A 22,709-nucleotide genomic window follows, 5' to 3' on the forward strand; every position below is an offset into this window, starting at 1 on the left:
TTGTTTCCTATGTATGAGGTTAGGAACACCCCAAATTTGGGTACACCTTGACGCTGGTGTTTACTAAGTACCCAATGTTATTTGTATGCACTATTGCTTTTACTTATTTACTTACAGCAGGATATATGTTCATTTTGTTTCTGTCTTGGGTTTAATGGCCAGTGTGAATGTGCTCCTATTTTGCATGCATATCAAAGTATACTCCAGTTCATTTTTTTCATTTATTTTCCTATGTAATCTGAAAGCAGCATGATGTAGGAGGAGAGACCCTGATTCAAGCAATGTGACAGAGAGCTGCTAATAAGTAGTGGGAGTGTGATTGGACTAGGAGGCATGAGGAAGCTAGTCTGTAGTGATAACCTCTGCTGATAAAACACTGATTTTATATAAGCAGCAACACACAGCCCAGTAAGTGACACATCCCTGGAATCAGGGTCTCTGTCCCTATAAATATGCTGCTCTCAGATTACATAGCAAAAACCAGCTGTCATATTCTCTTTACCTATTTTAAGGATTCCCGGATCAACCTTTTTTAATTGAAAATAGGAAACGCGTTGGCATCCCTGATTTTCATAGTGTTTTTTGTCTGACACCTGAATATGATTTTTCGTAATTATGTGGAATATTGAACGATCTGTGAATCTGAACAATTCATTGTTGTGTGTAAGTAATTGTTGGTGCCAATGGATCAATATTCTGGAATTGCTGTGTTTCTTGATGATTTGTTAACGTCTTCAGTTAATTTGGGATCGTGGGCCATTTCTTTGAGAATTTAGCGTACACTTTCTGCATTACACCCATGAGATGGAGTGATCGATAGGGAAAGACCAGCCCTGGTTCTCTTCAAGTCACAATCTCAAGATGTTATGTGGAGCTGTGGGAGGTTAAATGTCTATTTATCTATTCTACTATGCAATATATATATATATATATATATATATATATATATATATATATATATATATATATATATATATATATATATATATATATATTTTTTTTTTTTTTTTAAGATTATGTATTAAAGGCTATGTTTTAGATTATTATCATGATGTACCTGGAGATTCCAGAGATTGTTTCTACACATGTGGTCAAAATTGTTGGTACCCCTCATTTAATGAAAGAAAATCCCACAATGGTCACAGAAATAACTTGAATCTGACAAAAGTAATAATAAATTAAAAATCTTTGAAAATGAACAAATGAAAGTCAGACATTGCTTTTCAACCCTGCTTCCACAGAAATTTGAAAAAAATTAAACTCATGAAATAGGCCTGGACAGAAATGATGGTACTCTTCTTAACTTAATATTTTGTTGAACAACCTTTTGAGGCAATCACTGCAATCAAACGATTCCTGTAACTGTCAATGAGACTTCTGCACCTCTCGACAGGTATTTTGGCCCACTCCTCATGAGTAAACTGCTCCAGTTGTCTCGTGTTTGGAGGTTGCCTTTTCCAGACGGCATGTTTTAGCTCTTTCCAAAGATGCTCAATAGAATTTAGGTCAGAGCTCATAGAAGGCCACTTCAGAATAGTCCAATGTTTTCCTTTTAGCCATTCTTGGGAGTTTTTAGCTGTGTGTTTTGGTTCATTTTCCTGTTGCAAGACACATGACCTGCGACTGAGACCAAGCTTTCTGACACTGGGCAGCACATTTCTCTCTAGAATCCCTTGATAGCCTTGAGATTTCATTGTACCCTGCACAAATTCAAGACACCCTGTGCCAGATGCAGCAAAGCAGCCCCAGAACATAACAGAGCCTCCACCATGTTTCACAGTAGGGACAGTGTTCTTTTCTTGATATGCTTCATTTTTCCGTCTGTGAACATAGAGCTGATGTGCCTTGCCAAAAACTTCCATTTTTGTCTCATCTGTCCATAGGATATTCTCCCAGAAGCTTTGTGGCTTGTCAACATGTAGTTTGGCAAATTCCAGTCTGGCTTTTTTATGATTTTTTTTTCAACAATGGTGTTCTACTTGGTTGTCTCCCATGAAGTCCACTTTGGATCAAACAACGATGGATGGTGCGATCTGACACTGATGTTCCTTGAGCTTGAAGGTCACCTTTAATCTCTTTAGAAGTTACCCTGGGCACTTTTGTTACCATTCGTATTATCCGTCTCTGATTTGTCATCAATTTTCCTCCTGCGGCCACGTCGAGGGAGGTTGGCTACAGTCCCATGGATCTTAAATTTCTGAATAATATGTGCACCTGTAGTCAAAGGAACATCAAGCTGCTTGGAGATGGTCTTATAACCATGCTTGTCTATAATTTTCTTTCTAATCTCCTGAGACAACTCTTTCCTTTGCTTCCTTTAGTTCATGTTGAGTGTGGTACACACCATGTCACCAAACAGCGCAGTGAGTATCTGTAGCCCTATATACAGGCCCACTGTCCTTTTTGTCACATAATTTTCAGGGGTACCATCATTTCTGTCCAGGCCTATTTCATGAGTTTAATTTTTTTTTTTTAATTCTGTGGAAGCACGGTTGAAAAGCAATGTCTGACTTTCATTTGTTCATTTTCATAGATTTTTAATTCATTATTACTTTTGTCAGATTCAAGTTATTTCTGTGACCATCGTGGGTTTTTCTTTCATTAAACGAGGGGTACCAACAATTTTGACCACGTGTGTAGCTCTTTAGTTTTGGCAGTGTAATCTATTAGTTACTTTTAGTATCATCTGACTACGCAGTCCTAGGACATGCACAGCTATAAAATACCGCTTCATCATGGGTCAGATTTAATCTCTACTAAACTAACATTCAGCCCAGCTTCATCTTTAAATGACAAAAACTTGGAATTATCACATATGAGCTTATTCACATAACATAATGATGACCCTTACCAAAGCCAAAAAGAATATAAATGGCCCCCTGGCTTGTGTAGTACGCCTGAGGTCCTAAAAGTTTTCCTTCTCCCATGATGCTGTACCTTACAATGGCACCCAGTGGATTCCCAGTACGACCCGAGATCAAGAGAAATCCAAGATCTGGCTGCAGAGGAAATGAAGTCATGTTAGACATGGTCTTACTTATATCATACGTCTTCAGGCAATTTAGTTCTGCAATCCACAAGCCTACAGATGTGATGAGAGCGGCTATAGATGGGACCGAAGCTTAGGCTGTATTCACATATTGCAGCAATGCAACACTTTTTCAGTGCATTTTTACAAACATGTGATCAAGCACTGACATGTGAATAGATCCTAAAGGCGACCATATACCTTAGATAACTTTTGCATGAACGCTTTATCAGCCAACAGTTATGTCTCCCATCTCCACCATACATATGGACGTTGGGCTCAGCTGAGAGTTCATGTGTTCTCTATGGGGGGAGTAGAGTAAGGTGCTGCCAGACTCCTCCAGAGAATCAGAAGACGGATTCTTCCCTCCACTGACATACTCTGTAAATGGAGAGTTGGGAGCCCCCCATACACATCAGACTGGCAGCCAGTCCCACCCACAGAAGTTAACTTTTTTCCAATGTGTATGAGAGTTTTAAGGGAATCTGTCAGCAGGTTTGCGCTATGTAAACTGAAGGCAGCATGACGTAGGGGCTGAGATACAGATTCCAGGGATATGTCACTTACTAGGCTGTGTGCTGAAGTTTTAATATACCGTATATTCCGGCGTATAAGATGACCTGGTGTATAAGACGACCCCCCTACTTTCCTGTTAAAATATAGAGTTTAGGATATATTCACCGTATAAGACTACCCCTTTTCCAACGCATACCAAACACCGGTAAAAATTAAAAAAAAACAGATTTGAATTTAACACGGTCCTTTTTTAATTTAAATTCTTATGACATGCAGGTATATAGTAGGAAAACTGTCACTCATAAACATAAGGCATACAACAACAACATTACTATCATCCATTTTCATCAGCGGCATACACCGGTACCCGACAATTTACAACAGAAAGAATAGAGCTTCACACATAGATTAGATAGATAGAAACATGTCAGTCACATATACATGAAGTACAGTGACAGTGTTGCTTACTGTACTTGTCATTTAGTGTAAAGGATTTATTAAAAAATATAATAGTGTTTTCGTGCACCGTCTCTTTAAAAAAGCCGGCCGGCAATTCAGCATCTGTACCCGACAATTTAGAATAGAAGGAATAGAGAATCATACATAGATTAGATAGATAGAAACATGTCAGTCACATATATATGAAGTACAGTGACAGTGTTGATTACTGTACTTGTCATTTAGTGTTAAAATAAAGGATTTATTTAAAAAAAAATTGGCGTGGGGTTCCCCTTAATTTTAGGCTCTAGCGGAGGTTAAGCAGACGGCTGGGGAAGATGTTTGAAGCCTGGGAAGGGGGTAATACCCACGGAGCTTCCCAGACTACTAATATCAGCCCCCAGCTGAATACCTAGCCTTTACTAGCTATTAAAATGGGGGACCCCCCAAAAAAATGACGTGGGGCGCCCCCTATTTTAATAGCTAGCAAAGGCTAGGCAGACAGCTGGGGGCTGATATTAATAGCCCAGGAAGGGTGCCATGAATATTGGCCCCCTCCCAGGCTAGAAACACCAGCCGTCAGCCGCCCCAGAAATGGAGCATCCATAGGATGCGCCAATTCTGGCACTTAGCCTCGCTCTTCCCACTGCCCTGGTGCGGTGGCAGGGGGTAATAGGGTTGGGGTTCATGTCAGCGCCAGCTGCCATGAAGCCCAGGTTAGTAATGATGGGCGTCTATAAGACACCCCCATTACTAACCTACAAAGTGTTAAAAAGAAAAAACACACACTACACCCAGAAAAAAATAATTTATTTGAAATAAACCACACCATTTTATTTAATTCTTAGTTTACTAAAAAAAAAATAGTTACCTGTCCACGTTCCTGCGCTGATCTCCCATGCACAGCTGTCACATCTGGAGATGGTGACAGCTGTGCATGGCTGCTGTATGCTCACGCTGCCGGGAACACGTCTGCTCCCGGCAGCGTGAGCCCTGACTGAGGTCACCGGAGTGCATTCAGGCAGCGCAGCTCCGGAGACCTCCTTTACGGCACTGCTGTACCGTGGGAATTTCTCACGATACAGCAGGGCCGTAAAGCAGCTAACCGGAGCAGCGCTGCCTGAACTCCGGCGAACCCGCTTATGCAATGACGGGGCTGCTTTACGGCCCCGTCATTCTAGCGGCGGCAGCGGTTCAGAGCGGTCACATTCTATGTGGCTGCTCTGAACTGGAGATCTTCGTGGGACACTCGTGGACTACTACGGAGGGGTAAGGATAAGGTTGTGGTTTATTATTTTATATTTTATTACAGGAGATCGATGGCTTCGGTGAATTAGGTGTCTAGGTGAATATAGGTGTAGTTTTTTATTTTTTACTTTATTTTAGGTGGCGATCGGCGGGGACAGGTAATGTATGAACTAATTTATTGTAGGTAACCACTGGCCACCAATGACATGTATTTAACATTTATTGGGGACACAGTAGGGCAATTTATATAGCAGGATCAGGCTGATGGGAACTACTGCTCCCATCGAGCTGATCCTGCTGGCACGAGTGGACGGGGGACAGACATAGGCCGATGGGAGTAGTAGTGTCACATCGGCCTATGTCTGCCTGCACGCACACACCCGCACACATCGCACAGACACCGCGCACACCCGCAGACATCGCACAGACACCGCACACATCGCACAGACACCGCACACACCCCCAGACATCGCACAGACACCGCGCACACCCGCACACACTGGCAGACATCGCACAGACACATCGCACAGACACCGCGCACACTCGCAGACATCTCACAGACACCGCACACACCCGCAGACATCGCACAGACACCCCACACACACTCGCAGACACACGCACAGACACCCGCACACACCAATCATGACGGGTCTGGGAGGTGAGGCTGACCTGTGAGACCGTGGGAAAGTTCATGTGAGTTCATGCAATGCAGTCAAGCATGAACTCACATGAACCCTCTGAGGGCACCGCGGCGACTTCAAATGAACAGCTGATCGGCATCACCTGATACCTCAGCTGTTCATTTGAAATAACCGGCGGGAAAGCGCAGCACAGAATGGGAAAGCCGGCGGTGAAGTCTTTTCACTGCCGGCTTCCCCGCCCGGGTCCTTCGCTCCCCGCTCCTTTGTGCTGCACTCCCTGCCCGGTCCTAACTTACGATCGGGATGGGAGGTGGCGAGGGGAGCGGAGGATCGGGGTGGGAGGCTGCGGGGAAGCAGTATGGGGCTGTGTGATTGTTTAAAAGCCGGCGGCTTTTTACCGCCCGCCGGCTTTTAAACAATCAGGAGAATTCTCCCACGCTGGGATGGCATTCTGATGACAGGCTGGATCTCAGCTGAGCTCTGCCATCCAGCTTGTCATCCTTCAGAGACACTGCAGAGCGCAGGCATTATGGGAACTTCCGATTCCGCTATTCGATATTGTAAAAGTATCGGAATTAAGTAACGGAATTCCGATACCGCGAATATCGGCCGATACCCGATATTACAGTATCGGAATGCTCAACACTACTTGTCACAGAAGCGATGCCAACTTCCCAGCTCCGGACACAGCGCAGCGCTTCTGTGACAAGTGAAAGCTGTCGGCACAGAAGCCCTGCGCTGTGTCCGGAGCTGGGAAGACACTGCGATGTGTCAGAAAAGTTCGCTAGGTTCTGTCTGTCTCCGCTGCTGGGAATACGCTGCGCTGTGTCCCAGGCCTGAGAAGACACAGCGCAGCGATGTGTCAGTTTCAGCACAGAAGCGCTGACTGTCTGGACCTACCGCCGCCGTATTTTAACTCCCTCCACCTTATATTAACTCCCACATGGCAGGGATACGGCCACGGCAGCTTATTAACACCCCCAGAGTATCCCCGCATGTCAATTTCTGAAAGTTCAAAAACATTACCGGCGTATAAGACGACCCCAGACTAGACAGAAGATTTTTCAGTCTTCAAAAGTCGTCTTATACGCCGGAATATACGGTAATCAGTGTTTTATCAGCAGTAGACTATCACTGCTGGACTAGCTTCCATGTCCATCCTAGTCCAAGCATGCCCCCAGCACTGACAAACAGCTTAATGTCAATGTACAATGTATATAGAAAACTTCTAATCAGGGGTGTGGGCGGGATTAGCTTTCTGAGCTCTGCTACATCTACAGCAGAGGAAACACTGATTATATCACAACTGCTGCATCCAGTAAAGTAAATGACATCACTGGAATCAGGGTCTTTTTTCCCTACATTATGCTGCTCTCAGATAAAGCAGCGAAAAACTGGTGACAGATTCCCTTTAATACGTAGTGAAGCTGCCATCATCAGAAGCCCAAGGTGTGTGCACATGGTGTGGTTCAGCTCTGAGTGGATGGAACTACAGACCTCAGCACACCCCAGACACCCAACCTCTTCTACAGATTTCTGCCGTTACCCAACTAATTGGATACTAAGGAAAAAATAAACAATGACAATGTGATTTGACTCCACTACATTTTGAGAAGAAATTGGACAAAATGTAAAAATTCACTTGAGAGTTTTGGAAATGAGGTAGCCCCAAATCCCCTACTAGTTTCTGCACTCACCTGACTTTCTCCGATGGTAAGAACAAGCAAGTCATTAATAAAGTCGTCGTCTAGATCTGGCAGGATTACTGCCGGGGCGGCTATGGTTCCACTTGACACATGGTTAAAACTCATGGTCCATAAAGACTCCCCTAGAGAACAGGCACAAAACAGAAAGCATTACTTCTGGGCACAAGGCTCCTCGCTGGACTGGGTGCTGTGTTCATTATGTTGTTATTATATTGGGACAAAATCCCATTGTTTGGACAGAATTACTAATGAAGCTAATAACACACTAAGTACCTCCCTGACCCTATAAAAGGACGCTTAGCCCCTGACACCCTGTACTCATTATAAAGTAGAAACCAGGGTGAGAAAATTGTGCTGCTGTTCAGACTAATGGAAAACAGATTAAGATTAGAAATCTACACTTCCCTTATGTCGAAACCAGCCAAGCAACAATGGAGAACTAGCAAGAGACACCCCATCAGGACGGCCCTTTTGGATGGTGGAACGCAAAACTGAACATATGAGAGCTGTCTCCACCGAGAACCAAAATCTCAGCCTGTACAGATTGATAAATATACTGTAGGCTTTAAGCTCGACTGCACAGCAAATCTAATCTAGTGAGATCTGATTTAGCTGAATTAAAGGGATTGTCCACTATTAGGAAAACCCTTCTTGATCTAGATGTTTGGCCCCAATAAAATTAAAAAGCTTATACTCGCCTCCCGTGCCGGCGCCATTCCAGCAGTGTCAGCATTCGCGGTCCCAGGGCTCTCATGCTGTTGTTGTGACATGTGACCCCAGCGCCAAATGAGCCCTGGCATCACGGTCCCCGCCTTCATACCAATTGAACATGAAGAGGAACCAGGTCTACAACTGATCTCTGACGTCCTCTTCATGTTCAATTATTTCGAAGGCGGAGACAGTGACGCCAGGGCTGACTGGGCACCAGACTCACATGTCGCGAGTCCTGGGACCATGAGTGCCGACACTGCTAGAACGGCACTGGCACTGGAGGGGAGCATAAGCTTTATTATTTTATCGGGGCCAAGCGTGGGGTATGACAAGGAGTTGTCCAAGTAGTGGATAACTTCTTTAAAGAAAAGACACTGCTCTAGTGTGGGCACTAGAAGAATAAGGAGGATCAGAGCTCTGGACAATAAGGCTGGGGCTACACAGTGACATAAGTCACATTGAGATATCACACCTACTCATTTCTTATGGTGTTGGCATTGCCACCTCCTGCGACTGCAACACAGAGTTGCAAATGTTTCCAAATGAGTTGGATTATCTGTGGCTGGTCACAAGTCACACACAATCACTAGCAATAGACCTGTTACTTGTCTAAGACTTGGCTGTTTTCTTTACAGCAAAATTACAGCTCTAACATGGTCGCGTGACAGCAAGTCACAGAGAAGTCGCACTGACGTTGTGGTCTTGCAACTTTTCAGACAACTGCTTTCACGGAACACATGTCGCCGTGTAGCCTGAAAAGGCTCGCACCCTATTTAATCCACTAAGGTTACTTGGGTGAATCTTCACACTTTGCTTATATAGGAATCAGAATAAAGCCTAGATATACTTTACATCGCTGTCAGCTGAATGATGATTCCCCCACAGCTCTCTCTCCCAAACACAGGAGCACTCGCTTAGCCAAGCATTGCTGTGTTCTTTATGAGAGAGCTGTACCTTACATGGCCAGTCCGCTCCTCCATTACTGAGAAATCAGCGTTTGAATTGATATACAAATGAGGCTGAAGGACTATAGTCGATGTGAAGCCTCTGCCACTCCAGCTCTATCCCCCCACCAGCTCAGTGCCACCTCCTCCTACTTGACTGACAGCTCCTTTGTCCAAAGTCACATAGCATAGAGGCTGTCAGTTTTGCAGGAGGATGTGGGGCAGGGAATAGAGCTGGAGTGACAGAAGCATCAGATATAAGGATAGATCTTCAGCCTCATTTACATATCAATTCAAATGCTGATTTCTCAGTAATGGAGCAATGGACTATTCATGTAAATGTATTCCTGGACTTATCTTTGAAAGAGTTACATGTGCATATAAATAGTTTATGGTGTAAAATCCTGCTGACAGAGTCCCTCTAAATGTCTTGTGTATATTCTGTATATCTAGGATCTTCATTTCTGGTTTCTAAGACTCTTCTTCAGGTCATTTTCAGCCACAGACAAAAATATATCTCCAGTTTTCACCAAAAATTCCACTTACAAGCAAGAATCACATCAAGGAGTTCTGGGTGTCATTTACATAACATCATATGTGTGAATAGTGTCCTGTTTACCATGTGCAAATTGTCCAAAAACCTATATCACTAAGAGGGTTAATGTATTCCCTACTGCTCATTATGAAGGATAGGATGAGAATAATAAGCTATGCTTTACATCTTAGAAAAAGTTCTGATCTTTATTCTATCAAGTTAAAAAATGTGAGGACATCCAAACATTAAAAAATTTGATTCTATGACTAAGGGCTTTGGCCAGAAACGCCTCAGATGGACACGGTTTTATTAATGTTTGGATGTCCTCACATTTTTTAACTTGATAGAATAAAGATCAGAACTTTTTATAAAATTTACGCTGCATGGATCCTCTTGTTTGTTTTTCTCTGTGACCCGCCGAGGGTCAATGGATTTGGATTCATGTGAATGAATTAAGGAGCTACCATGCTATTCATCACACGGTGAGGCTTTTCCACTTTTTTCTTTTATGCTTCACATTTGTCTGAATAGGATATGCCATTAATGCTGGGTCAGTGGCTGCCCAATTACTGTGACCACCACTGATCGCTAGAGCGAAGTGCCAAGGCTACATGGCCACTTCTGCTGTGAAATGCTCAGTGTCAAAACTGGGGTACGACAGTGGAAATATATTTTCATTTCTATTAAGTTTGAGTCAGTAAAGATTATTCAGGAGTCTTGCGAGACTCCGTTCTGCTACTTACATGGCAATCCTCAGCTACATTACCTGTAGATGCAGTGATCAGGCTCAGCAGCTTATACGTTCCAGTTAGAAGACAGGTGTCGTTGTGCTTTACCACCAGCTGCCCACACTGAATACTACGGAGATTCTCCTGAGTGTGTCTTCTCCACAGGATGCTCCCACTAGTACCCGAGTGAACCGAGAGGAAGGGGCGCTGCTTCACAACACCTGCAAGGTACATGGAAGAAGAAGGACGTTCAGATACATTTATAGTGGTGGTTTCACCTACAAAACAGTGCCAATATGCCTGCTTAGGGCATTGTCCAACACGGAGAAAATAGAGTTCGGCACTGCTCACTAAGGTGTCTGGGAAACCCATAAAACCAGGGTTCAGGAGATAATGGTGCTCAGTAATTAAATATAAGGTAAGCAAAAGTCCACAGATCAAAACCAGGCAGCGACTGTTTCGCATTCAGACATGCTTCTTCTGGGATCAGATGAAGAGTGTCTGAATGCCGTTTCCCGGTTTTTCAATAAAGGAATACTTTTTAACAGTTTGGTAAGTGCTGTATTTTTTCTTCTTTACTATGAACTATTTGGGGCACATTCATGTCAATCAGGATCCCTCACCCTATCAGCCACTATAAATACTTACCCCCATTATAGCAGGCTTGGCCCAACCATGTATTACACTAATCGGCCATTTATTTTATTTAAAGGGGACATCCAATAAACAGCATTTTTCACCTCTTCACAAGGTAAGTGATAAATGTATGATTGGCGAGAGGGACGAGAATGAGCACCTAGTGTCCCCCGTGTGAATGGAGTGGTAGTGCACATGCTCTATTAACCTCTATGGGTCTATGGACGCATGTGTAACTTGCACTCTCAGGTGGTCACACATGGATATTACTGCTCCATTCACACAGAGGATTTGAGACCCTATTTTTGTGATTGTTGGGGCTTCTACTACTTGGAACCAGCAATCATACATTTATTTATTTTACTTATATAGCGCCATTGATCCCACAGCGCTTCACAGACATTATGGGCACTGTCCCCATTGGAGCTCACACTATAAATTCCCTATCTGTATGTCTTTGGAGTGTGGGAGGAAATCGGAGAACTTTAAGGAAACATGGGGAGAAAATACAAACTCCTTATGACCTATTTTTTGGTAAACAGGGATATTGGTTGGATAATACTAATATGGGTTCTTCCTTACAGTAGGGGTCATTTTGTTGGAATAAACTCATTGTTGTGAAGGCCGATATCACCTTACCCTGTGATGCGTTTACCCTAGAAGACAAGAATGTCAGCAGTATGTCCGGGACACCGTCCTGATTTACATCAAAAAGCTCCAGAGGTGAGGAAAACTCTAGAAAACACAACAGCAGATAATAAGCAACGACTAGGAAAACAAAATGTGAAATGTTTAGATTGACCTAACATGTATCTGTGACAATATAATGGTTCTATGATTATGCCGATTACTCTAATATATTACTATTGTGGAGAATTAAAGTCACCTCCCAGGATAAAAAAGCGGAAATTGCAGCTTTGGCCGCCAGAAGGAAAGATCCTCATCTTGTCTCTGTTCTCCATCATTCCAGACCTGTGGAGACAAGGTAAAAATAACTGGGCCAAAGCTGCATTTTCTGCTTTTTCAGGAAGGTAGGGGGTCACTTCAGCTGTCAGCGCTGCTTCCCCCATCGGCCTGCACTGGGAGCTATAGGAAATCCTACAGAATATTCTCCTCCTGCACCTGTCAGTTCAAAACGCATTAAACCCTAAGGCTATGTGCACACAACGTCTTATACCTGAAGCGTCTCCTGCTGAAAAAGAAGAGAGGAAAAGGCGGGAGAAAAAATTGATCAGTGTTTAAGGTCCTTTCTGGCTTGGTCTATAAGGGGTATATTATAATAATATGTATAGACTGGAAAAACACATGAATGAACATGAAAACTTTTTTTTTTTTTTTTTTTTAAAAAGACTTGCTAGTATTAATAATGGAGAATGAAATCCTGACCCTTTTGGGACACGAGTGTCCAGAATAAAGAAGCAAAACATCTTACGATTCAGAAGTTTATGGTTGACCCCCACTTCCCACCCCTCGGTAGAGGAGGCGTTACATTTTCAATCCCTTGTACTTTCAAGGAGTTAGCATTTAACCTTTTGAATATAGTTTAAAAGTGTGACGGAACCGCCGAGATGTTATGTGAATTACCGCTAGTTACACCAGGGAGATGTCTACATCTGCGGATTGTTAATGCGCCAGTAATAGTGCAGACGACACATAGTAAAGAACAGGCTTCACAAGTTACAGAAAGTTATCAAATGACAACACAAGCATAGTCTGTGACCGCACTTCTACCTGCCTATATGTAAGAGCCAAGTGGGAACAGGATTAGAAGGATCAGAGAAAACATTGAAGAACAGGACTTAACTGGAAACACATTTATCCTATACAGATGTAACAGTATGGGCAGGATGACGGGACGTGGCAAACAGGGTTGTGTTACCCGCAGTCCATTTCCAAAACATTTTAGTTTTCACTTTTCCAATAGTTGCATCACCCATAAGAAATAGATCCAAAAATACAATTTGTTGATCATCATCCTGAATGGTAAACCACAGGTTCATAGGGTTATTGTTCAAAGTTTCCATCAGATTTTGAATGACCGCCACAGGACCACCCCAAATAAAGACTATCGTCAATGTACTGGCCGTACCACACCACAGACATCGTAAACTAATTTGAGTCATTATACAAATAATTCCTTTTCCAATATACCAAGTACATATCAGCCAATAGGGGTTGAGAATTTCACCCATAGATCTGGAGGTAAAATTCTTGATTAAAGCACCATTCCATCGTTTTGTTTTATTTCTCTACCGGACTGGTATCACTAATTTCTGTTGCTTGAGTGTAGTAGAATACTCAGCAGTTGCTGTCTTCCTCTGTTATCAGTGCCGCTCTGGTCGGTCTCCAGCGGTTTGTGACCTGTCGGATCATTCCAGTGTTTGCTGGAAGAGCCGGAGGTCACTACTCAATGTAAGTCTATGAGAGTCAGTACAAGGCCAGAGGGAGGATCTCATAGACTTACATTGGAAGCTTGTGACCATTACCTCTGACTTCTGGTCAGTCCGAAGTTGCGTTTACAAGATGGCGGTACGGGACTGAAACAGTGTCGGGAAGAGCTGAAGAAGGCAACTGGTGAATATAATACTAGGGGCAGGGAAAAGACATTAGTGACACCACTCCGGAATAAAAAGAAAAAAAACACTGGAGTGGTGCTTTAAACTGCAAAAAATGGTTGTTTCAGGAGATAATATATGTCATGTAATACACAGGATTGTAAATCCACATTAAAATCACTATCTGCAGCAACAAACCATAGTAATGCCTCAACTGCAGCTTCTGGATCAAGAAATAGGCAAATCTAAAAATGTCAAATTATTATCTGACTTTACTACTTATTGTAAATTGTTGCAGGTTGAAGAAGCCCTCCCAGGAACTTTTTTCTCTAAACCTGAGTATATATGCATGTAATTTAATATGCGTATTAATATATCCGCCTACTGCTGCCTCCAGTTTCTGCTCCTCTTCAGGGTGACGTCACCGCTCATCAGACTCTCCGGGTCACACTGCGTGACCTGGAAGTGGCATTTACAATGTAAGCCTATAGAGAGTCAGAACGAGGCTCAGAACAAGGCTCCATAGACTTACATTGTAAATGAGACCCCCGGATCACACATAGAGCATAGTGAAATCCGGAGAGTCTGAAGAGTGGTGACATCACTGAGAAGAGGAACAGAAGAGCGCTGGATCCCGGAGTGAGCAGCACTAGGTGAGTACACTAATACCCTGACACTACATTACATTCATTGCACATATACACAGATTTAGAAAAGTAAATCCTAGGAGGGCTTCTTTAAATGCAACTGCACCAAGTAAAATGAATATGAAGTAAAGGTTACAAAAACAATGTGAAGATTGGAAAATCGAGGTTACAAATACCTGGTCTCTATGACGAGAGCATCGTATTGTTGTTTATAGAAACCACCAACAATTTTTACAACATAACAAAAATGAATCTCCGTTTGACAATTGAACGCCAATATTTTCTAGTAGATATTCGACACAATTTAATGCAATTTGCTCTACTGTTAGAAAAAACTTCCCTATCTTGTATCAGGATACAACCGTCTGAATTGTCTCCTTAATCTGGACACTCAAAGAGTTAAAAGGATATAATACTACATTATTAATATTAGCAAGTCTATTTAATGTCTTTTTCCTATGCGTCCATGTGTTTTCCCAGTTTATACATATAGAAGTCATATACCATTGTTATAATATGAGGTTACTTTGTAAGCAGCTGATTGGTTGCCAGCGGTATATAATCCTGAATGTTCAATGACTAAAGGCTCCACCAGAGCGTGAAATGCGTGAATGATTGCCGGCTTTGTCCGCACAGATCATAAAGCTTGAATAAAGCCTTGGCAGAATTTAATCTGTTGGACTACATTTCTTCTTTTAACTCTACCTTGTGCCTCTCCTCTTATTCTCCTAGAAATGTATGACTAAATAGACAACTGGGTGTTACTGGTCTTGTCAAAGGGACATCCCTCCCCTGCTTAACACTGTCAGCACCGATTGGACAGTGGCAGAACTTGCAGGTACGCCCCACCAACGGTGAACACCCAGTAGGAGAAATAACAGGAACGGCACAATGCAATCGTTGTATTGTGGGGAATACAATTATTTACTGACTCGGACACGTCAGGAGATCATGAAAAAGGGATTTTCAGAGAAGGAAAAACAAACTTGAAGGCCTCAGACTTCAGGGTCCTTCATCATTCCGCCCACGGCACTGTGCAGGCTTCATGTAACACTCCTACATGATGACACTAAACAGGCAACGGGAACCGAACAATGGCAACAAGAGAACGGTAAAGATACTATAAAAGTATAGGGCCCGACTTAGTGAATTTGTGCCTTTTTTGTCTCGTTTTTGGTGCGTTTTGCCTGGTTTTTTTTTTACTTGTGCCTAATTTTTCTTTTGTTTTATGCCTTTTCTAAAGTCTATTTTACATGTGTTTTTTTTAATGTTTGCCATTGTGGACGGGTTTTGGGGATTCCAGATGTTTCCAGCTGATTTATCAATTGCGACTTTATAAAAAGTTGCTAAATTTTTATGCAAATGTGCTCTGGTTCCCCTCTGCGGTGAGTTTATGTACACCAGATATTTGGGCACGATTTTGTAATATAATGAGTGATGTATGGAAACAGGTTAGAGACAGAAATAAAGAGCCATTTTGATTTTGCACACAGTTCATGAACCACATTCGTCATTTTGATGAATTTAATGCAAAAAAAAAAAAAATCAGTAAATACCAGAAGCTAAAATGACTGAAAAAAACACAAATGATGGATTGGACCTAAAGTATGTATCAATGGACAATTACTTAAAAACATCATACATTTACTGGCTATTATATAATTGGGAACATTTCTGTTTTTTTAGTCCTGGAAACAACTGGATGACAACAGCAGCAATACTGATCACAAGACTCCTAAAAATAATTTTTTTTAAAAATGGATGAATTAACATGAGTTCGAGACATATTTACGACAATTTGGGCCGGATTTATTATTGGATTTGTGCTGGTTTTTATGCTAGTTTTTGGTGTTTTTTGACAGTTTTTTATTTTTTGTCTACTTTAACGCACCACTTCAACATTTTTTTATTTCACTAATCAATGTTCCACTGCCTTAGCAAAAAAAAAACACAACCTTGAATCACAGCGCTTACCTGTGTCATAGCCGACATGGAGCGTCCACATGTTGTGCTGACCATTCATAGGGCAAGGGATGAGGAAAGCACAGACAAGCACCATCACCATCGAGACGACAACAGTCAGAAGAAAAACTGTGGTCCGCACATACGATATTAAAGATGTCGGTGGCTTTAGCTCTGGATCCAGGGCTCCCGCGGTACACAGTCCATCCTGTTTACTGTCTACTGGTCGCTGCTGGACCCTCTTAGATATTCCTTCCATGTCAGAGTCACGATCCTGGGATGCCCCTCGATTGCCCTTCCCATTCTGAACTCCATTTTGCTGGATGTTGATGACGAGGTCATCTTCGCTCTCATCGCTGTCAGCCTGTGTAAGAGGATCATACTCCCTGGGGTCATGAGACTTCTTCCCTAAAAAAACAGCAGGTATTAAAGACTGACATTATACCACCAACTGCCGCTGATAGTCCCCATTTCTGGATGCTCACTCAATTTTTGTAACCAAGACATGGAGTGAAGATTTTGTCTTGTTTTCCCTAAATAGTGTGTCAACCAGCAGTCCGAACATCACGGCTTACACAACGTATCGAAGACTTTCAGCACAAAAGCAGCAGGAGCTAGAAAGGCGGCGTAACCCTAATAATCCAGTACACCCACACTAGGACTGCCTAGCACAAGCCAAACTGGTTTTACTTCCACAAGGTAATAAGTATTACCTGGAAGTTTCTAGATCTGCTTTCCTGCAACACAGTAACAGTAAAATCTGAGTCCTCTCCGATACCCCCCTCATCTCCGATACCCCTTAGATATCACTTTATCTCTAATACCCCTCTCCCTCTCAGAAGCCAGTCAATACTCCCTTAACAGATAAAGGGGGTCCTCTCTGTAAGTGCATTGATGCCCCTGTAATCTAATCCTTGGCCACTGACTCAAAACTATTGGTTCCTGTCAAAGGCTGGACCTAATGGACCACCTTATACCCTGTAAAAAGATATATTGCAATTAGTGATGAGCGAGTATGTTCTGTTAACCCTTTCGGCGAGCATGCTCGGGTGCTCACTGAGTGTCTTCAGCGTGCTCGGGTGTTATGTTTCAGTCATGCATGCTGATGATTTGCGACTGTTTGACAGCTTTAATGCATGTGAGGAATGCCTAAGAAACAGGCATTCCTCAAATGTATTAAAGCTGTCAAACAGTCGCAAATCATGAGCACGGAGTGACTCAAACATAACACCCGAGCACGCTGAAGATACTCAGCGAGCACCCGAGCATGCTTGTAAATCTCGAGTAACGAGCATGCTCGCTCATCACTAATTGCAATGTGTTATGAAAGTGATCAACGATCCCACTGTCCTAGTGGGGGGAAAAGTCTAATAGCGAAACAACAAAATGTAAAATAAAATAAAGTATTTAGAAACATAATTAAAAAAAACTATCCTAACTAGTATTGCCACTTCTGTAAGGACCCAGTACAGGCAGTTCATGAATTAAAAATTAGATACGTTTTGTTGGTTTGCTTGCATCCCCAATTTTACGATGGAACAGGGCCGGCAAAAAAAAACTAACACTCACAACATCACTGATCTCTCTCTTCTTTGCGCCATAGCAGGGAACATCTCTGGCCTCTTCACTACAGGCCAGGACTTCTGGCCGCGTCCTGGCCTCATAGATCACTTGGCGTCACAACATCATGACTTTACAACATGCAGTGACATTTGAGGTCTAGACGTGGCCAGAAGACTTGGCCTTTACTGAAAAGGCCAGAGATGTGACACATGACGGTGGAGAGAAGAGGACCAGACAATAGACAGCAAGCAGCTGGAGAGGTGGGTATTATTATTTTTATTTTTATTTTTTTACCAATCCTCGCCTAATTGCTCACCTTTCTGGCAACCCACTGCTCCCTGCCTGCCATCCGGTCCCCTCTTTCTGCCATCACACACTGCATCTCTTTACCATAGGGCAGGACTTCTGAGCGTGTTCAGGCCTCGGAGGTCACTGTGTGTCGTTAAGTCGCAGCGCACATCTTGACGTCACAACCCCTGAGGTCTGGATGCAACCGGAAGTCCTGGACCATAGTGAGAAGGTCGGAAATGCGAGAACTGGACGGCAGGAAGCGGGATGGTCGGAGAGGTCAGCAATTAGGTTACATTCATAACTACCTAGTCGTACCTAAGTTGGATGTTGGTAAGTCAGGGACTGCCGTTTTATGAAATGAACGCATTCGTTATTCTGCACTGTGAACAAACCCAAATAGCTGTTCTTGGTTTATTCAGCCTCCTCAGAACAGAGGAAAAGAATGAGCAATAAGTCATAGGTACAACAAACCAGTATCAATAAATACTACAAGGCGAGAGATGAAAAGACAAGTGACAATAAATGACAGACAAGAAAAGAGTTTTTACAATGGAAAAGTAAAACATAAAAAAAAAAACAAATATAAATATTGACACAAAAATATAAATATAGTATCATTGTAATCATAATGCCATCAGAATAAAATGAACATTTTTACTACACAATAAATATAAAATGAAACCCTAAAAATAATGGCCACATTACGGCTGGCGTGGCTCGTTATCTCTGATGATGCAGGTCCTGTACACCAGCAGATAAACCACTATAAAGAGTTGATTAGTGATCTTTGCTTTCATTTTCACTCAGTTGTGAGGCTGCATTCACACGGTTGCAGTGAATTTTTATGCCATGATTGCAGAAAAAAAATATTATTTGCTGCAATTTTCATAAAAAACGCAGAGGCTGCAGCCTAATGGAGTGTATATGGTCGTCCATATACAGATGTCCTTATTTTTATCCCATTCCCCTACCCCAAAAAAAATGAATTAAAGTTTTATTGATACATTACATGTGGCCCAAAATTTAAATAAAAACACAGTCATATGGCTACATAAATGAAAAAGTTAAAAAAGTTATGGCTTTGGGATTGCAAAGAATGAAAAAAAGAACTTGCAGGAAAAATGAAGCAGACATAGAGGACAGACCTCCACCGATGGGACTGATCCTTTAGGCTGTGTGCACACAAGGAGTTTTTGATGCTATGTATTTTCACTGCACAAAAAACGCAGCGTCTTACCGTCCCAGCAAAGTGGATGGGATGTATAGAAATCTCATGCCCGCTGTGCTTCTTTTTTAACTCAGCGTAACCTGACCTGCGGTGCGAGTTTCAAATCTACTACATGTCAATCTCTCTTGCCAGAACGCCGAGTTATATCTGCAGATGTTACCCATAGACTTGCATTAGATGCACATGCGTTCTTAGTGCATTTCTCGGCGGAAACGCATCAAATACACATGGAATCTTCACATGAATGTATCAATAAAGTTTTGTCAAAGCCAAATACCAGCAAGTATCAAGAACAAAGCAGCTTTTTTTTAAAGGGGTTGTCCAGGACTTTAACATTGATGGGTCATCAATGTCTGATCTGTGAAGGTGCGACACCCAGCACGCCCGCCGATCAGCTGGTCCTGGTGTTGGCCGGATGCTGCACAGCTCCGCCGGCCAGGTATTGCACATCTGCCACCTGTTCAAAATCAATAGGAGGTGGATGTGCAGCACCTGGTTGCGGCCACTATTCCATCGATGGAGCTGTTCTATGCAGCTCCATAACTGAGCAGTTCTAGTCACCGCCGATACCAGGAACAGCTGATCGGCGGGGGTGTCGGGTGTCCCACCCTCATTGATGACCTATGCTAAGGATAGACCATCAATGTTAAAGTCCCGGACAACTCCTTTAAAACATAACATGCCAACAAAAGACAAAAACCACAGCATCAAAAATATGATAAAAACGCATGTAAATGCACTTAAAAATGCAATTAAAAAAACACAAGTAACCTGAGTTACTTAATAGGTGCAGAAAATCTGTTACATCAAAAACTCACCAAAAGAGTATTGTGGGAATGTAGCCTTAAGGTCCAAACAAGGCTGAATACTTAAGGGTTAAGGCTAAACTGTTCTAAGATGTACAGAGGAGGCATTGTAATGCACAGGGCTTTTCTGAGACAGGACAATATTACCTTACTATATCACAATAGCTGTATTATGTAGGCAGCTGACGTGGACCACCTATAGCCACCGGGACATAACGTCACACATTCATACAAGCGGACTGAAACACGTATATATGACAATATGTGAACTTTACAGAACAAGAAGATATAAGAATAGAGAACATACTAAAACTATGTACTAGGGAAAATCCTTTTAATGGGTAAATATATATATGCAAGTAGATATTTCCAATCTAATACATATTCACGGCCTTGTGAGACCCCAGTACTAAGGGAGCGATTGGCCTACTGGTATTATAGGAGACAACCTTAGGGTAAAACACCTTGGCACTGGTATGGCAGATATGACAAGCCGCGTAAACAGGATCTGTCATCAGATTTCACAAAACAAACTGCATACATTATTATACAGATCTCTTAAACCTGATGAGGCTGATGTATTTACTCTAAAAGACCATTTAAGAATGGCTGTAAAATCCTGAAATGAAGATGCGTGCAGCTATAGGATGAAATAGCTCATGAGATCTCAGCAGCAGGAGGCACACTGAGGAGCTGTCAGTCAGGATGTGGGTGGAGGTGGAGGTTAGACTTTCAAAGGGAATTCCACTGCCATTCTGATATGGAAATTCAAATATGAGTACACCATCCTCATCAGGTCTAAGAGATGTATTACAGGGGCTCTCCCATTCATGATAAGTCATTAATATCAGATCTGTGGGGGTCCGACACCCGACTCCCCCACCAATCAGCTGCTATCAGCGTCGGACTGGCCCACCGGGACACCGGACAATCCTCCGGTGGGCCCCCTGTGCGGGATATAGTGGGTGCCAGCCGGTTACCATTGTTGGACCTATCAGAGGCACATACTACTGAAGTTAGGGTGGCTGCCGGGAGTGACACTGCTATGCACCGTGCGCTGACGTCACCTTGCGGCGCATAGTAGTGGCGTTTAGTGGCACTGGCCAATCAAAGGCCGTGCGAGTCACTGTCATTGAACGTCACTGCGATGCGCCGGGCGCTGACGTCAGTGCGCGGTGCATAGCAGGGATGTTCACTGGCCGTCGGCCAGCACCTCACAGCACCATATGGCTCTTCTGCACCTGCGCTGCTCCCAGCTCTCATGACTGCTGTCAAGAGGTCCAGTCCTGGGACGTGGCTCCTCTTCTTGTTGCTGGTGTCTCCGCTCCTTCATGTCACTGTATCCCTGGAACCTACCACCAGGGGTCTCACTATAGCAGCCATCTCAGCCATTACAGGCTCCAGGTACTCCCCTAATTTCTACTGTGGGCAGCTGGTGGAGTGCTACCAGGTGGACAAGCTCTTCAAAAGCACAGGTTAGATGAATGAATAGTAATGGTTTACATGTGCTGCTGTTGGTGATCTGCTGGGATTTATAGTCCAGCACTATATGACATGCTGCTGTAAAAGTGTCGGAGATTGGGTTGATTTGGAAAGTTATAGGGTAACGCCACCTCAAGGGACCCAGGGCACCTGGCCAATGCTCAGACGTCGACATCATTCCAACCTGCCACCGTTGTAATCATAGCGCTGTTCAATAGCCATATAAACCACATCTGACCCTTTCTTTCGCCGGGCGCTGACATCAGTGCGAGATGCATAGCAGTGATGTTAAATTGCCAGCAGCCTTTAAATGTCACGGCTATGCGCCGCACATCAACGTCACCACGCGGTCAAAATTGTAGTTACCCCTCGTTTAATGAAAGAAAAACCCACAATGGTCCCAGAAATAACTTGAATCTGACAAAAGTAATAATAAATTAAAAATCCTTGAAAATAAACAAATGAAAGTCAGACATTGCTTTTCAACCCTGCTTCCACAGAATTTACAAAAAAATTTATATGCAAATTGCCTCTTCAGAGAAAAAGAGGACTTGTACTCTATAGCGCCACCTATTGGAAGCAGTGACGAGGACCAACAGCCCGAAACACCGTGTCTGCAAATTGAGATTCTGATTTGGCTTTTATCCTAAGTCATATTGCATGATTAGTTAAAGGGTTGATTGTGACTTGTAGGATTGCTGCTTCCAATAGGTGGCGCAATACAGTACAAGTCCTCTTTTTCTCTGAAGAGGCAATTTGCATATTAAATTTCCCAGAGGAGCATTGCATGGCGAATAAGCCTCCTTACCTTGACGTGCCAGAGCTGGAGTGTCACTCTCCATAAGGAGAAACGCTACCCCTTAGACCTAAAAAAAATTAAACTCATGAAATAGGCCTGGACAGAAATGATGGTACTCTTCTTAACTTAATATTTTGTTGAACAACCTTTTGAGGCAATCACTGCAATCAAACGATTCCTGTAACTGTCAATGAGACTTCTGCACCTCTTGATAGGTATTTTGGCCCACTCCTCATGAGCAAACT

General features: G+C 42.9%; 1 protein-coding gene across 4 annotated transcripts in view; it reads right to left on the reverse strand.

The window, feature by feature from the left end:
- Positions 1–22,709, reverse strand: part of FAM234B (family with sequence similarity 234 member B) — a 45,875-nt gene that overhangs the window by 12,909 nt on the left and 10,257 nt on the right. For all 4 annotated transcript variants that reach the window (XM_073644195.1, XM_073644194.1, XM_073644196.1 and 1 more), the window contains 5 exons: positions 16,308–16,703; positions 11,771–11,866; positions 10,534–10,716; positions 7,569–7,699; positions 2,852–2,999 (listed from right to left, as the gene is read on the reverse strand). In XM_073644195.1, the coding sequence (XP_073500296.1) occupies positions 2,852–2,999; positions 7,569–7,699; positions 10,534–10,716; positions 11,771–11,866; positions 16,308–16,703 (954 nt within the window). The remainder of the gene's footprint in view (positions 1–2,851; positions 3,000–7,568; positions 7,700–10,533; positions 10,717–11,770; positions 11,867–16,307; positions 16,704–22,709) is intronic.

The sequence above is a fragment of the Phyllobates terribilis genome, unplaced genomic scaffold (assembly GCF_046119375.1).
Source record: "Phyllobates terribilis strain yellow unplaced genomic scaffold, ASM4611937v1 Scaffold_8__6_contigs__length_399053987, whole genome shotgun sequence".
NCBI classification, from domain to species: Eukaryota; Metazoa; Chordata; class Amphibia; order Anura; family Dendrobatidae; genus Phyllobates; species Phyllobates terribilis.